This window comes from Gadus macrocephalus, chromosome 18 (assembly GCF_031168955.1).
Source record: "Gadus macrocephalus chromosome 18, ASM3116895v1".
In the NCBI taxonomy this organism is placed as follows: domain Eukaryota; kingdom Metazoa; phylum Chordata; class Actinopteri; order Gadiformes; family Gadidae; genus Gadus; species Gadus macrocephalus.
The window spans coordinates 8910765-8927848 of record NC_082399.1 but is presented as its reverse complement, the minus strand read 5'-3'; the positions used below and the strand labels follow the sequence as shown (position 1 = coordinate 8927848).

General features: G+C 47.4%; 1 protein-coding gene across 1 annotated transcript in view; it reads left to right on the top strand.

The window, feature by feature from the left end:
• Nucleotides 1–17084, top strand: part of ankfn1 (ankyrin repeat and fibronectin type III domain containing 1) — a 78044-nt gene that overhangs the window by 43132 nt on the left and 17828 nt on the right. Inside the window, exons 8-12 of the mRNA XM_060037253.1 lie at nucleotides 2150–2348; nucleotides 6832–7042; nucleotides 14258–14452; nucleotides 15671–15784; nucleotides 16592–16689. Coding sequence (XP_059893236.1) covers nucleotides 2150–2348; nucleotides 6832–7042; nucleotides 14258–14452; nucleotides 15671–15784; nucleotides 16592–16689 — 817 coding nt within the window. The remainder of the gene's footprint in view (nucleotides 1–2149; nucleotides 2349–6831; nucleotides 7043–14257; nucleotides 14453–15670; nucleotides 15785–16591; nucleotides 16690–17084) is intronic.

Here is a 17084-nt window from a genome sequence, read left to right as displayed (position 1 = left end):
TCTTCCATTTTCTATGATTGCCCGTTATTTCATCATTCCCTTATTTGCAGAGTTACATGTAAATGCGTTTCCGTGGCGGGCCTCCTGTGACTCTGTCAATACAACCGCTGCTATCCTTTTCCCTGTCAGAATCAGCCATCAGTGTTGAGTCAATTTCATAGGATTTTATTTTGTATCTTATTTCACGTTAAAAGCAGATGAGATGAATCACCGAAACTGTTGACCATTGTCTTGGTAACTCATGATGGGGGAGACCTGCTCACACCCCCCCCCCCCCAAGCCCACCCCTACCGCTCACACTCACCCCGAGACAGAGAAGAAATGACACAGCTTTAACATACTGAATTTCGGTTGACATCTGCCTTGGGCTGAAGGAGCTATTCTATAACATGACTCAGTCCCCCTGTGTTAAACGGGAGAAGGAGCTGCATATATCTTTATTGTGTATCTTTGCGGACTGTGACCTATGGGTTAATCAGGCAGCGAAGCATTTGTTCCTGCTCACCAAATATTTGAAAATTTCTAGCCATTCATCTGGGCACAGGATGCTGTACAGTCCAGTCCTGTGCTGCTGCTGCTGCTCAGTCTGGCTGTTCCATCCTCGTCTCCTCCTCTTAACATTCACCCACACCAACGTGGTCGGGCCTAAAATGTGTGTCGTTTTATTCTCCTCGAGCATCGCACGGCGTACAAAACCGTTAGGGGCCACGAAAGCAAATATCTACATAACACCTTTTTCTTTTCATTTTTTCCTTTTTATTTCGTAAAAGTACAGGTTTGCAAACACGAGGGCACGGCGACCTGAGAATGTCTGCACTTAGGAGAGGCGGGGATGGATGGATGGATGGATGGATGGATGGATGGATGGATGGATGGATGGATGGATGGATGGATGGATGGAGACGTTATCCAAAATGTCAAAAGAGAGGAAGAGGGACGGAGATTAAGCCATCGTACTCGATGAGGCTTTTGATGTTGAGAGAGAGAGAGGGAGGGGGAGAGGGGGAGAGGGAGAGAGGGAGAGAGAGAGAAATACATCTTCACTCACTGGGACACCAGAAATAATTAAAAACACAGACAATGTCAAGCTACACGTGAGGCCAGATAACGGAGCCAGGGGCAGAAGTCCTCACTGCCAGGGGGATCTTACGGGACGGAGACGGATCTGAGACGGGGTGTGAGAGTACAGCGGGCCGAGTCCAGGTTCTCTGTTGGCGCTGGTGGTCAGGCACTGGCCAATGTTTCATACAGCGGCCGCCGCACGAAAGCCCTGGCGCCGCTGTCCCGATGGGTCGATTCAACCCCCCCGAACCTCCCGCAAGGAGAACACGCTCGAAGTGCCGCAGTCGGTGGCAGACCCTCTGAGGCGGCTGCAGAGGCGTTAGGGTGACGACCGGAGGCGGGTCAGAACACAGGCCGCCTGCACTCACACCTCCGGCCAGGAGTGCGTGTGCACCGCATGGTTTCGTGCCATGACTCAAGAATTATTTTGCCAGCCATGGAAACGGTTTGGGATCAAATGATCAGATTCACTCTGAGGTCGCCTGCCGCCCGCCTCTTATTTTGTTATTGTTTGACTTAGCGGCTCCACATGGTTCCTCAGCGCCGGCGCTCTATTGGTCCTCCATCCCCTGCACTCGTCTCTGCGTCTCCTCGTCGTGCTGCTTGTGTCTCTATTTTCTTATCGTGTCACGATTCTATTGTTGTTGTGGTTGTTAGTGTGCTGTTCAACCTATGAGCTATGACTCAAACCCTCATTTCCTCATAACCACCGCCGTCACTGGCTGATTCCAGGTAACCAGCCCTGGATGATTACGTCGCAGTAAATAGCGCAGTCCAATCAGTGGGTCAAAGCATGTACTTCGTTACCACGTGTTGTTTCAGCCCCAGGCGACTAACCAGTGGCCGCATTAATGCCACTATCAAGAAATTAATTAGTTGAATCCTCAGGATGCATTGTTGTCCTTATTTGGTGTATGACGTTCATCGGTTGGAGGAAAACATGTTGCTCTTCAAGTGAACATGGAGTCAGTTCATGGAGTGTGTGTTTCTGAGAATGATATGGCTATGTCGGATTCGCTTTGACCCAAAGCAAGTTCAATCAAAACGGTACCCAACCAACCGTCCTCCTGTCTCCTGCCTCTTCCAGCAGAAGGTTTCCCGTCAGCATGACCCAGCCGATGCAGAGCCTGCAGCTGACCCAGAGCAGGAAGGCTCCGGGGGGCCCGGCGTCCCCGAGCGCCGCCAAGCGCCTCTACCGGAACCTCTCGGAGAAGCTGAGGGGCAGCACATCCTCCTTTGAGGAAACATACTTCTTCGGCAAGTCGGACCGCCTGCGCAAAGCATCGGTGAGTGAGTGGAGTGGGGCTGTTGACCCATCAAAGGTCCTTTTATAAAGCTGGGGTTGGCAATTATTTTTTTCATTTTTTTCTTCCTATTTCTGGAAGTTCTCGTTACGTCCCGACAACGTTCAATAAATCCAATGCTCTGATAAATAACATCTAAAATCCGGTATCTTTGGCTATCACAGGCCTATCATAATGCCTGTGAGGCCCGTCCAATCTTTACATTTGGACAGAATGAAAGGATTGAATGGTACACCTGTCTATCTACCTACCTACCCTGCTAACTGCACACACTCACGCCCACACACTTACTGCACATGACCAGCGTCTTCCACAAGGCTAGGCAGGCGTACTGCTGCACATTGGACACAACTGACCATGGCTGGTAGCATACTCTAGCTTTAAGTGTATCGTTTATTTCTTTATATCCAAGCCGCAATCATCAAATTATACCTCACCCAACTTTCTTTTGATGAAATTATATTTTTATTCTCAAGTCTCATGGTGCTCAGGCCTAGAACAATGGCCCATAGTCAAACAAATACATGAGAACATTGAGACTCAATCAAAACATAATGTAATCAAAACAAAGTGGAGCAAGCTAAAACTGCTGTCTGCAACTTTGATCATTGGTATATATATCTATGTATCCTATATTTTACCTATATTCCCTCTTTAATATGCTGTAATTAAGGAAAGTGGAGAGTAGGTGGTAGCATCACAACACTGTATTGTTGTCTGAATATATTAGGCTTCTTTAAATTTATTTATCTGTGATATCTTCTGTCTTTTCTTTTCACATTCACATTCCTCTCGTTAAAATATATGGTAAACTTGCGTACATTGCCCTGGTTTTCCTATGACATTACGAGTACATTTACCTGTCATACGTCTTCAGAGTACTGGCATGTACCATCTGCTGGATGCACTTTTATAGAACATTCAAAACCATTCCAAACCTATCACAACATGAGGAGTTCTCGTAAAAAAAAACTGCATTCAGTCACTGACGTATCGTGTTGTGGCTGATGTGTGAGCCAAAGCTGTTTTACTTTCATTTGTTAAGCCCACGTGTGTGTGGGACTTGAGCTCGGAGAAGTGACCGGCAAAAACACACCATTTTACTCCTGTTTTCTCTAAACAGTGGTATTATTTTGCCAACAGTGACGGAATGGAATTTATTACTTGATTGGAGATCAGAAAATAAACTAAGGAAAAATAAAATTCAGGGTTCTCTGGCACTATAACAAGCAGTGCGCCTCTGAATTTCTTTGCCAGCTGTTTACCTCTTTACAATGAAAATAAAGTCTGAAGGACATTGCCTCAGGTAGATAAAGCACAGAAAACACACTGAATTATGTTGTGCTGCTAACCTAACCACTCTTTTCAGGTACTGTAACTTTGTCCTTCGGCACCAATTCAAAACAGCCTCTCCTTCGTGACTGCTTGAAAATATATATTTTGAAAACATGGTATTCATTTCCCTTGTTGTGTATGGCTTCATTGTAATGCTTCACACCCTTGTCTCAGTGGGTGTGTTTAATCGAAACCCTGATCGGTGCCACAGGGTTGGCAAGTGTAGTCTCACAACCCTCAGTATCCTACCCCACGCCAGGGAACTCTTAAAATATCCTATCTAATCGTCCTCCATGTGATGGCTTAAAATGGTCTGATCAAGCTTCTTTGTGTGCGTTTTTATGTGTGGTTGTGTGCGCTTTGTGTGAGTGTGTGTAATTTAGTCTTCATTGGACATTACAAGCACAGACTGATCACTGTGATCTCTCTGCTCGTGTCTTCAGCGGGGAAATCAATGAACATGTGGTTTGGAGGTCCACTAACGCTGTTAGTGGTGACATTTTAGCCAAGTTTCTCCCTTCCCGCTGATTAGCACTGTTTTATTAAATCTCCCTCTTTCTCCAAGACTGTTAACTCAACACATGTCCATGTGATATACCACTGACTTTACTTTATTTTAATTTTTTCTTTTTTTATGACTTATCTGTTTTCTGTTATTTATTTACAACCAAACATCCTGGTTGTACAATAATTGTATTCTATCCCAAAAATAAATTGGGCTGCGCCTGCGAGTGTACGTATGTGAGTGTGTGTGTGCGCGCGTGTTTGTTTATTGGAGTGTTTTGTGTGTGTGTCATCATCATTTCATCATTCTCTCCCCCTTTCTTTATGATTTCTTCTACCTCGTACGAAGCTGCCTTGTACGTCCGACGTCCGTCTCTTTCATGTCTCTGATGGCTGCTTTCCAAAGGCCACACGGCTGGCACAGTCTAGCCAACAAACACACACACACACACACACACACACACACACACACACACACACACACACACACACACACACACACACACACACACACACACACAGGCAGAAACGCAGACACGCATGCACGTATACAGGTGCACGCAGACACACACACACACACACACACGCTTGTGCATGCAGACACGCATGCACTTATGCAGGTGCACGCGACACACACATGCATACACACTCACACGCACACACACATGTATGCACAAAGCTGCATTCAGTCACACACACTCACACACACGCATACCAACCCGCACACATATTCACATGCTAACACACACACATTTGCAGACACAGCACTTCACGGCTAGTTATACCATCGGAGCCTATCGTATTGTGGATATGGACAATGGGCTTCATCTTTCCCATCCAAATTGTTTCCAGTATTGATTCGTGGTCCCACAGAGAGATGCACTGCGCTGTTCAATCTTCTGTATTGTAATGAAAGACCCAAGCAATTGTGCACATGGTACAATGGAGACATGTTTAATTTTTTTTATTTCGTGTTTTTTGTAAGTCCTTTTGTTAACCAAGCAAACACCCCTCGGTACTTTTATCAAAACAAATATGTTTCCATTTATTTCTCTTGTATGGCTAAGTGAACTGTTTTCTACTATTTTGCAATAATAAAGCTTTGTTCCGTCCTTGCATTTGCCGAAACAACAATCCAAACACCTTCAAAAACAAAGCGTAAACATACAACCAGAACTGCAGAACATTTAACTGTATCGAATGTGTAATATTGTTGGAAAAAAATACTTTTCGATGTTCATCTTTTTTTCATGCATTATGTTATCTCTACCATCTAAGTGTATTATATCGATTATAAATTTCCGATTATCATCATTAGTAGTTTTGACTTTTTTAATTCAGTGTGCTGACAGAAAACGGATTTCAGTCAAGCGGACACACGGACAGACTCGAGCAGACCTTAATATAGACCCTTTCATGTGTTCTCTGTGGAGACCTTTGCATGGTGAGGCTATGGCTGGGACCTATCTGGGCTCCTGGCTCCTGCTGTGCGTGGAGCCGCGTGGCATCGCACCAGCGGTACATACGGTGGCTGCAGCACGCTGCCGCAGCCACCCTGAGAGCAGGAGGAACGTGTTGAAGCCCACACAATGGCTTTGTTTTTGGTCACACATATTCTTCTGTCCTTTTTCTTTTCCTTGTGTCTTCGGTGTTGTTCACATGGGGATATAAATAGAAGAGCTGTGAGTCAGAATATAACCTACCTCACTCCTTAGACTTTGAAGCTGATTGATTGTGAGCACTATTAGATGGTTTATAGATGGTTTTGTTGTGGTTGATTTCTCTATGATTCAGATTTTGGCTCAGTGTGAGCATTGAGCATTGTGACCTACAAAGCAACGTACAAGTTAAAAACGACTTAGAAAGATAAAAGCAAAGTTAAAAAGAAATAGATTGAAAAAATATGGAATACTTCCCAACCTCCAACACCACTGGAGTGTAGAGCAACTAAAGGACTGAGAATAGTTATTTTTTGTGGTACTAGTGAAAAGTATTTAAAAAAAAAACATGTATAAATATATATATTTGTGTTTGTTCTTCATTCAATGCTTTAAAGTGTAAGTGAATCCAACTGTTTCAGATGAAATGCCACTGAACGGGGGGTGAGGTGTTATCCCCATGGTTACGACTCACTGCAACTCTGTGAAGCTTTTATTTACTACTATTTTTTTAGTACCGTCGTCCGTTATAATGAGCGATGTTGTTGCGCGGCTATCGACGTCAGCCACTGCCAAGGCGGAGCTCCACACCTCCCCACACACCTTGGTGTCGTGACACAGGGACGCACGGAGCCGTTACAACTAGAGGAGAATAGTACACTTAACGTAGTTAGTTTGACGTCACGAAAAGTGGAACGTTGACAGAATAGTTGGCAGCGACTGGCAAAGACATGGGATTTTACTCTTTTTTATTTTATCGCGGTCCTATAAAGATAAAAGTGAGAACATTTTTGAAAAATAAAAGGAAACAATAAAATAAATAGATAAAAAAAAAGATGGAATACTTAACAGAAGCTCCACGGCCACTGGAGTGTAGTGCAACCAAATGTATTACAATAGTTATGCCCTAAAAATATATTAAAAAAGTGCATAAGACATCACGATGCCTCTTCGTCTACCCCTCCCAGACTATGCAGGGCAGCGACTGCATCCTGGAGGCGGTGGAGCAGCAGGACCTGGACACTGTGCAGATCCTGCTGTACCAGTACACGGCCGACGAGCTGGACCTCAACACCCCCAACAGCCAGGGCCTGACCTCCCTGGACATCGCCATCATGACCAACAACACCCCCATCGCCAAGCTCCTGCTGAAGGCCGGCGGCAAGGAGAGCCCCCACTGTGAGTCCCACGTTGTACTGGTGGAGTGTTGTCGGCTTTGGACGAATCATGTTGCTGGAGGATTGCGTTTTTATACGCGTGGGGCGGTGATGTAGCTCAGGAGGTAGAGTGGGTTGGTTGGTAACCGCGAGGTTGCTGGTTCAATCCCCGGCTCCTAATAGCTGAGTGTCGAGGTGTCCCTGAGCAAGCAACCTTACCCTAACTGTTCCCGCCGAGGTGGCTGTCGCCTTGCGTGGCCGATGCCGCTGTCTGTGTGGGAATTGTACGCATTAATGGGCGAATGCCAGGCAATGTTGTAAAGCGTTTTGTGTGGCCTCTGGTCACACAAATGCGATATATAACTGCAGTACAGTTACTATTGCGGCACTATCATGTGGCCTTAACCCGGTGAGGAGATACTTTTTCAAATCAACACTGGGTAGAAAATCCCTGAATCTCTCCTTTTTATTCTCCATCTTGGGTCTGGGCTAAAGGATCTATTCCAATTAAAAGCCTTACCTCGCAGAATTACCTTGTGAATCTCTCAATTGCATTCCTGAAGGTTTCCACTGTTCCTGTGTGTGTGTGTGTGTGTTTGTGTGTGCGTGTGCGTGTGCGTGTGCGTGTGTGTGTGTGTTTAACCTTCATCCAGTAGTCTACACACAACTTGCTCTCTGGTGAGGCACAAAATTGGTTGCTTTATATGATCCCAAATGAATTAATTGTCAGTTGAATTTGTTCCTACCAAGCTTTTTAAATTAACTCAACACAAGCTGGTGGGTGAATGCTAAGTACTTCCACAGAGGAAGTGATCAGTTTTTCCACTTCAACAGTCATCAGACAGGTTAGCTATACTGCTATTTAGTAGTTTAGCCAACGCTTGGATCCAAAGGGACTTACAAGTGAGGCCGTGAACAATAAAAGAGTCAATATTGGAGCGTTTGCTGGTTCAACCTCATCTGTTAGCTTCAGATGATTTATGTCTGCTGCTGTGGTTAGAAAGAAAGCCAATGAAAATCCCCCCCACCCCCCCCCCCCCCAACAACTCCCCCAACAACTCCCCCGTCCCTGGAAATGTAAATGGTATTTAACAAGGTGCGGTTAAAAATACCCAAAACAGCCGACGGTGCCACTTTGGACCAATGAAAGGAAGAGTCGGAGACGCTAATGTGTTCTGCTGTCGTTGGAGGCTAAGTTGTGTTTGCGTGGAGTGCGGTCACGGCACTGAAACAAAGACCGGTTTCGTATGTCGACGCAAGCCGCTGCCAGCATGTCAGTTATCCTGAACAGATGAAAAGAGCGAAGGCGTCAGCAGAAGATGTAACGCAATAGAGTCTCAAACACTCGCGTGTTTTATAGCGCAGACGCTGCCTCAAACTAAACAGAGACCCACGAATGTGTGGTGCAGGCGCACACAATCCAGTTAGAATACACAAGATTTGTTTCCGAACGTCACGCTTAAAACCAACTACTTTGGACGAAGTACACAGTTCCTCACAGGAGGATGACTCTCGGCGGCACCCTGGCAGCTACGCAGAACAGTGTGAGTCAGTGTGTCTGGGACGCGGCGAGTGTTGAGTGAGCAAGGCCCAAGCTATGGATCCAACAGCCCCTTTCCCGCTGCTGTTGTGTCCGTCGTCGCTGCCGTCAAGCCCTGGCTCACCTCTAACCTAGACGGCACGCTCACTCCCACCCTCACCCCACTGACAGCCCCCCCCCAACTCCTCCACCGCCATTCCTCCAGCACCTCCGTCAGTCCTGCTGTTGCTCCTCTCCCCGGCCCCGGTTAGAGTTCCCAGACAGGTGACTCATTCCTTTACTGCAGCACTAGGCTGGAGGTGGGTGCTGGTGGAGAAAACACCACCACTTTTCCTGTGTGTGTGTGCGTGTGTGTGTGTGTGTGTGTGTGTGTGTGTGTGTGTGTGTGTGTGTGTGTGTGTGTGTGTGTGTGTGTGTGTGTGTGTGTGTGTGTGTGTGTGGTAGGTGGGTGGGCAAGCTGGAGGTTTTGGCAAGCGTAGGTGTGTGTGTTTAACTGCAAATTTACACACACACACACACACACACACGCACACGCACAAACACAGACGCACAGACACTCTTACTCACTCCCCCTCTCTCTCTCTCTCTTGCTCGCTCGACCCACACTGCCCCTCTCCCCCACGTCTGCATGCACGCTCACACACGCATGGTGGGTGTGTGTGCCCCCCCCCCCCCCCCCCCCCACACGGCGCGTCGGCCCCCGGGGCCGGTCTGAGGTGAAACAGTGGCCACTTTACAGCGGGGCCCCCCGGGGGCCCCCGCAGCGGGTCCCCACAGTGCAGCCTTAACAAGGTTTGTCGTTTAATGGTTTAACTTTTCCAATGATGCATGTAACGCCAGGGCAATTACAGCTAAGTGATTTATTGTGGCGCGGGGGCTGCAGCGGGAGCTCTCCAAACAGTGGCTGGGGCTGCCGGGCGGCCGGACAATCCCATCCCTGTAAACAAACACAGAGTCAACAGCGGCGCGCTGCCCCCTCCTGGGGCCCGCTGAGCTCTGTTTATGTCATACCTCAAGTGCCAAGTAAATCAGTCAGCCAGCCTCCTGACAACCTTGCTGCCTCCCGCCATGGCTGCTTATGTGTGTGTGCATGTGTGTCAGTGTGTGTGTGTGTGTGTGCATGTGTGTCTGTGTGTGTGTGTGTGTGTGTGTGTGTGTGTGTCGTGGTTGTGTGTGTGTCTGTGTGTGTCGTTCTGTGTCTGTGTGTCTGTGGGTGTTGGTTGTGTGTGTGTGGGTGTTGGTTGTGTGTGTGTGTGTGTGTGTCCCTTTGTGCGTGCGGGTGTGTGTCTGTGTCGTCTGCATGTGTTTGTCCTGTGTCTGTGTGTGTGCTTGTGTCACCACGTGTCGATTTCAGCATTTGAGGATCTGCGTTTCTATCAGTGCGTTTATTCGTGTGTGTGTGTGTGTGGGTGTGGGTGTGGGTGTGTGGGTGTGGGTGTGGGTGTGGGTGTGTGTGTGTGTGTGTGGGTGTGGGTGTGTGTGTGTGTGTGTGTGTGTGTGGGTGTGGGTGTGTGTGTATGTTTGTCAGTCATCAGTCATGTAACTTCACATATGCTTGCGCTTTTATAACATGTTTTTTTTTATAATGCCTTGCCATGGTCCCCTATGAATGCATGCATTCCCATGTGTATGTGTGTGTGTGTGTGTGTGTGTGTGTGTGTGTGTGCATGTGCATCCAGCGCCGGTGGACGAGCGCACGCGTGCGTGTGTCAATTTATGAGGCCTCTCTGGGTCCCAGGGGGTCTGCTATTTCGAGTCCCCCCCCCCCCCCCGCCACTGCCAGGCAGACAATGGCGTGGCTGTGTGAGGCAGCTCTTCCACAGACGGAGTAGCCTGTTAATTTATAGCCCTTTCAATTAGCCAGCTCAGCCTGCTGGCCCTGGGCTGACAGACCCAAAGAGGGCAGGAAATTGCACCTCCAGGCTGCTAATAGGGGCCGCTCCCTTGTCCGGCTCCTCTGGCCAGACGTCGGGGTTGAGGCTGGGTTCTGGCTCTGGAGTCTGAAGGGACTACAGACTGTCTCTAGGACACGTACAAGTGCAAGGTGTGATACACCTAGGCATGGTGCTGACTCATAAAACAATGTATACGCGTAGAATCAAACACAATATTGCACACGCACGCACACACACACACACACACACACACACACACACACACACACACACACACACACACACACACAGCCACACGCACACACACACACACGCACACACACACACACACACACACACACACACACACACACACAGCCACATGCACATAATTAAACTTAAAGAAAGTACATCGCACGGACATAAACTGACACACATCCAACACACAAAGATGCTACACACATACGCCACACACACCACACACACACACACACACACACACACACACACACACACACACACACACACACACACACACACACAAACATACAAAAACACCACACACAACCCACAGACATACACCACAGAGACACACACACACATACACACAGACACACGCACACACACACAAAAACACACACGCCACACGCACACACACACACAAACATACACAAACACCACACACACACCCCACAGACAGACACCACACATACACACGGAAACAGACACACTCACACACACACACACACACCCCACACATTGACACCACACACCGTGCCTCATGGGGGGTTTACTGCCTGAGGGCTGGGCTGTGAAAGAGGGGCTTCTTCTTCGCTGGTGTTTGTTTATGTTGCTGTCATGGCCCATGACTAAGGCCGGTGGAGGGAGGCAGAGTTGTAGAGAGAGGGAGAGAGGGAGAGAGAGAGGGAGAGAGGGAGAGAGAGTAATACAGAAGTGTTCTGGGCAGGCTGGCAGCAGGCTCTGGGTTTTACCATTACACACTGACCTGTCAGACGCGCTCAGGCCTTATTCCATTTAATACCGTCACAGTATACACATTCACGTCATCCGACCTCTCTACTTTCTTTGAGATCTTATTTTGCCTCTCTTCTCCCCTGTTCTCTCTCCCATCGTCTCCTCTCGTCCTCCTCCCTCCTTTGCTCTCCTCTTTTCGCCTACCCTCTTCTCTATTCACCTCCTCTATCTTCCTCCTCCCCTCCTGTTCTCCTCTTTTCTCTTCTCGTCTCTATACTTGTCTCCTCTCTCTTCTCCTCTCCTCCTGCCTCCTATCCCCTTTTCTCTCTCCTCCCCTCCTCTCTCCTCCCATCCCTCCCCCCTGTCTCCGTCCTCCCCCACTCTGCCGCTACCCCTCAACACGTGTGTGGTTTGTTTCTTTCCACTCCACCATCAACATCAGCCACCCATCAACAGTAATGGCGTCGTCAACGGTTACCGAGGCATGTATTCATCAAGAGCAACAGTGCTAGAATGTCCAATGTTCCGTCGCCCATGGTTACGTGTGTTCCTTCCGACAACAGCAGACCTTCAGTGTGCCTTCCTTGACGGCGGCCACGTCACATAAAATACCCTCTTTCTCTCTGTCTCTCTCTCTCTATCTGTCTCTCTCTCTATGACTCTGCTCTCTCTCTGTATCTCTCTCTCTCTCTCTCTCTCTCTCTCTCTCTGTATCTGTCACTCTCTGTATGTCTCTCTCTGTGTATCTGTCTCTTTCTCTCTTTGACTCTGTCTCTCTCTTTGACTCTCTCTCTCTCTCTCTCTCTCTCTCTCTCTCTCTCTCTCTCTCTCTCTCTCTCTCTCTCTCTCTCTCTCTCTCTCTCTCTCTCTCTCTCTCTCTCTCTCTCTCTCTCTCTGTGTGTGTATCTGTCTCTTTCTCTCTTTGACTCTGTCTCCCTCTATGGCTCTCACTCTCTCTTTATCTGTCTCTCTCTCTATGACTCTCTCTGTATCTGTCTCTCTGTATCTGTCTCTCTCTCTATGGTTCTCTCTCTCTTTGTATCTGTCTCTCTCTCTATGACTCTCTCTCTCTGTATCTGTCTCTCTCTGTAGGTTTTCCTCTCTCCATCTATGTATCCATCACTCTTTCTCACATGATCAAGATTGAAAAGGCTATATTTCCATGAAAAATGTATATTTTACCTTTTGGAAAACGTTAATTTACATAGCGAAATGTATAATTACATTTAATGAATTCATATTAATACTACTACTACTACTACTTATTTTACTTCTACTAATAAAAATAGTACAAGTGTTAGAAAAAAAATACTGTAGCAAAAAATACATACAATCTCTGTCTCTGCCTTCGTTTTATTCTCTTTCTCCATTAATGTGATTAAATGTGATTGAATTAGTTGGTGTCGTCCTTTCTCTCGCTCTCTCCCTCTTTCCTTCTCTCTCTCTCTCGCCTCAGCTAATTATACAGCATGTTCTTGACTCCCCTGCACGCCTCGATTCCTTCCGTGGTAGCTTTCCCCTCGACGAGGAAAGCTACTGTAACCAGGGCCCCACTGTAACCAGGGAGCCCTGGGTATGATCTAGCCAATCAATCTATCCCCCCCCCCTTCCTCCCGTGATGATTCCTTCCAGCTAATTGGGCGTTCCAATTCTGGAGACTGCACGACACACATGTGCAAGCACACACAAGCATAAACAGACACACACACACACACACACACACACACACACACACACACACACACACACACACACACACACACACACACACACACACACACAGAGACGAACGGAGGGACGCAAGACCAATAGGTGTCCGTGCTGGCCCATACGAGATGATCCTATCAATCTGCCCTTTCAAGCATCACTCCTCCTTACCGCCGCGAGGGAATTGCAGGCGTAGCATACTGTCGCTAACGGCGCTGTCCCATCTATAGAAGGTTGCTGTGTGGAGATGCCCTGGCCAAGACCCAGGAGAGGAGCTAAACTGATGGTTTACCGTTTAAGCGTTTTCCAATATGCAGCGGAAATAATGCACCACACTGCCGTTCCAGTTGGGAGATTAAGTGAATGCATTAAAAAGCCTTTGTTGTGTGTGTGTGTGTGTGTGTGTGTGTGTGTGTGTGTGTGTGTGTGTGTGTGTGTGTGTGTGTGTGTGTGTGTGTGTGTGTGTGTGTGTGTGTGTGTGTGTGTGTGTGTGTATGTTTGTGTGTCTGGACCATTAAAACATCTAAGCTGCCTTCTTCCACATACATTTTTGATTATGAATGAATATATACCAGCAGGCCCTTCTATACAAAGCACCTTAACATTGAATTAAGATGCATTCAATTTTGCACCCCCAATATATTTTCTCAATGCAATATTATACACAGTATACCAGTACTATTGTAATGAATGATTATTTGTTTTTAAAATGTTACTCCATCTGTCATGCAAAGGGGTGATCTCTTAATCAACATCAGACAACATGCAAAGAATCTGTTCAAACAATTCACCTAAAGAATCTTCATCTTCAACAAAGAAGAAAACCTGTTGAACTCCTGTTGATCTCCAGACTCTGACCTCCCCTCTCTCCTCTGTCTGACCGCTGGACTCTGACCTCCCCTCTCTCCTCTGTCTGACCGCTGGACTCTGACCTCCCCTCTCTCCTCTGTCTGACCGCTGGACTCTGACCTCCCCTCTCTCCTCTGTCTGACCGCTGGACTCTGACCTCCCCTCTCTCCTCTGTCTGACCGCTGGACTCTGACCTCCCCTCTCTCCTCTGTCTGACCGCTGGACTCTGACCTCCCCTCTCTCCTCTGTCTGACCGCTGGTCCCTAACTTCCCCTCCCTCCTCTGTCGGCAGTTGTGAGCGTCGAGAGCCGCGAGGCCCACCTGAGCTCCCTGGTGGTGGAGGCGGAGCGGAGGGCAGACGAGCTGGCCATGCAGGCCCAGAAGGAGGGCCTGTCCCTGGACGCCTGCCACAAGGACAAGCAGCTCCGCGCCTGGGAGTGGAGGAGCAAGCTGTACAAGCGCATGCGCACCGGCTTCCAGCACGCACGTGAGTCAGAGAGCCAGAGAGCCAGAGAGTGAGTGAGTGAGTGAAATGTTAAGGGGACCTTACACATAACTAACTGAATTGAATAAAAAGCCTTACAACTTTTGACAGTTTTGTGTAGAGTTGGAGAGAAACAATGAAATCATGAGAAACGTGAGGTCTTTCCTAAAAAACTATTTTTTCAGGGTCTTGAGTTTTTTATGAAATGGCCTGCTCAGCATCTTTAGCCGTAAACAACGATAGCTCATCTTGATTCAAGGCTCGAATTTGACAGTCAAAATTAAGTGTTCTGGAAGTTCATTGTCTTGCACTTTGTTTATTTTTCCATGCATGTCTTACTGAACAGATAGAGATCGAGTGAATTGGGTCAGATTTCTATTCTCTCCGTCACAGAGAAAACAGACCAGATAGCATTGAGAGTGAATGGGTCCTAACGCAGACTCTGGTGCCTTTCGGATGACAACGTTCAACTGAATAGCTGAACACGGGTTCCTCTGCCCTGTGAAAAAATAAATACATTGACATACAGGCATGCACATTAACAACCACACCATTCTCAGATGAACACACGCACACACACGCACACACGGACACACACACACAGACACACACACAGACACACACACACAGACACACACACACACACACACAAACGGACACACAAACAACCAAACCATTGCGCCACATGAAGAGGTTGAAATTGCAGCAATTTTGGTAAATGGATTGTCAGGGTGATTCTGGATAGTCCTCTAGACGTGAGGTGAGCGTTATTGGGGAACCGCCCCAGTGATTCTTCCCTCTCAGTGACTTCTTATAATGGACCTGTGTGTGTGTGTGTGTGTGTGTGTGTGTGTGTGTGTGTGCGTGTGCGTGTGCGTGTCTGTGCTGCCACAACGTCAACCCACAGGGTTATAGCTTCTCTTAAAAGTAGCTCTACGCTTAGTTCTCAATTTGCTGAAATGTAGGACACTTTTCTGCCCCTTTTTGTAGGTTCCCTTTTTCTTTCTTGGGAACCTACATAACTGACATAAAATCGTCATCGAAAAAGAAAATGGTGATTTAATGTCACAATTTAAAATCACGGTTCACAGTACATTATTTCATTAGAACGGGGTCTGAAATGATGATGCTTGTGGTATTGCAAGGCGATGTTTTTTCCTACGGGTGAACGATTGCGCCAAGTCCTTTTTTTGTGGTTGTGATACGGATGCCCCTGCACAGGTGCCCCGGAGACCCCGTCTCTGGTTCGGCTGAACGTGAGCAGCAGTACCTCGCTGACCGTCACCTTCCAGGAACCCCAGTGTCTCAACTCCACCGTGGTGACCAAGTACAGAGGTACCAACACGCACGCACGCACGCACGCACGCACGCACGCACGCACGCACGCACGCACGCACGTGCACGCGCACGCGCACACACACACACATACACATACACACACACACACACACACACACACAGGCCCTTGCCATCGTCTGATATGTACTAACCTAGCTTTTTGAACCCCCTACTTGTTTCCTGACTGAGGTTAAAAGTTACCAAAACACTGTCGCGATGAACGGAATAACCTGGATAATCTGGTGGATGATAGTTAAATAGATTTTCACATTGGTCGCTACGTGTGTTGTGACAGGTGTGTCACATTTCAAGTGACAGGCTCTCCAGGTTCCACTCTCCTTTATCACTAGTGTGTCAGCATTCTTACCGTGCCTCACCGAGATGGAATCTGGTACTTACAAAACAACTACTATCTGTGTCTTTTATTGGCTCTGTCCTATGCTCAGGCTAGGCTGTTGATGGAGCTGCATCGCTGCACCTGATGAAAACATATAAATATAATCCAAAGGCATGTTTTGCTGGGAGATAGATAGAGAGAGGGAGGGAGAGAGAGAGAGGGAAAGAGAGACAGTCAGATCTCTCTCTCCCAAGTTTTAGTCTAAGAGAATTAAAGAGACTTTATGAGGGACGCAGTGGAACAATTTATTCTAACGAAGTAGGAAAAGCCGTTCACACGATCACGTTCATAACGCTTCTATAATTACCACTTTGTCTGCATAGCAGTTAGCTTTCATCCTCTTTTCTATTAGATATGTCATTGATGTGTGTGTGTGTGTGTGTGTGTGTGTGTGTGTGTGTGTGTAGTTGAGTGGAGCTGTCTGAAAGATTTCTCTCTTCTGGCTGGAGAGATGGTGTTGGACAACCTGCAGACTTTGAAGTGCATCATCAACGGCCTGACGACGGTACGGCAACACATTGTCTATCTCTTGCTCTCTTCCTGCACCACTCTCTCGCCCTTTCTCTCTCTCTCTCTCTCTCTCTCTCTCTCTCTCTCTCTCTCTCTCGCTCGCGCGCGCGCGCGCGTGCGCGCGCGCGCGCTTTCGCTACTGGAGCAACAGAAGCATACAGGAGGTAGAGCCGCAATCAATAAATACAATTAACGATCACAATGAAATATAATGAGAAATAAAGGACAAATATTATATCTATATGTTGAATTAAAGAAAACAAAAGATGATGGAAGGACAACGGTTCAACGAATAATAAAATAGTAAAATTTAAAAGATAAGTCCTTTCATAGTCCCAGTCTTCTTGCGGGCGAGATCCTCTACGTGCATTAGTAGTTCACAGGACTCAT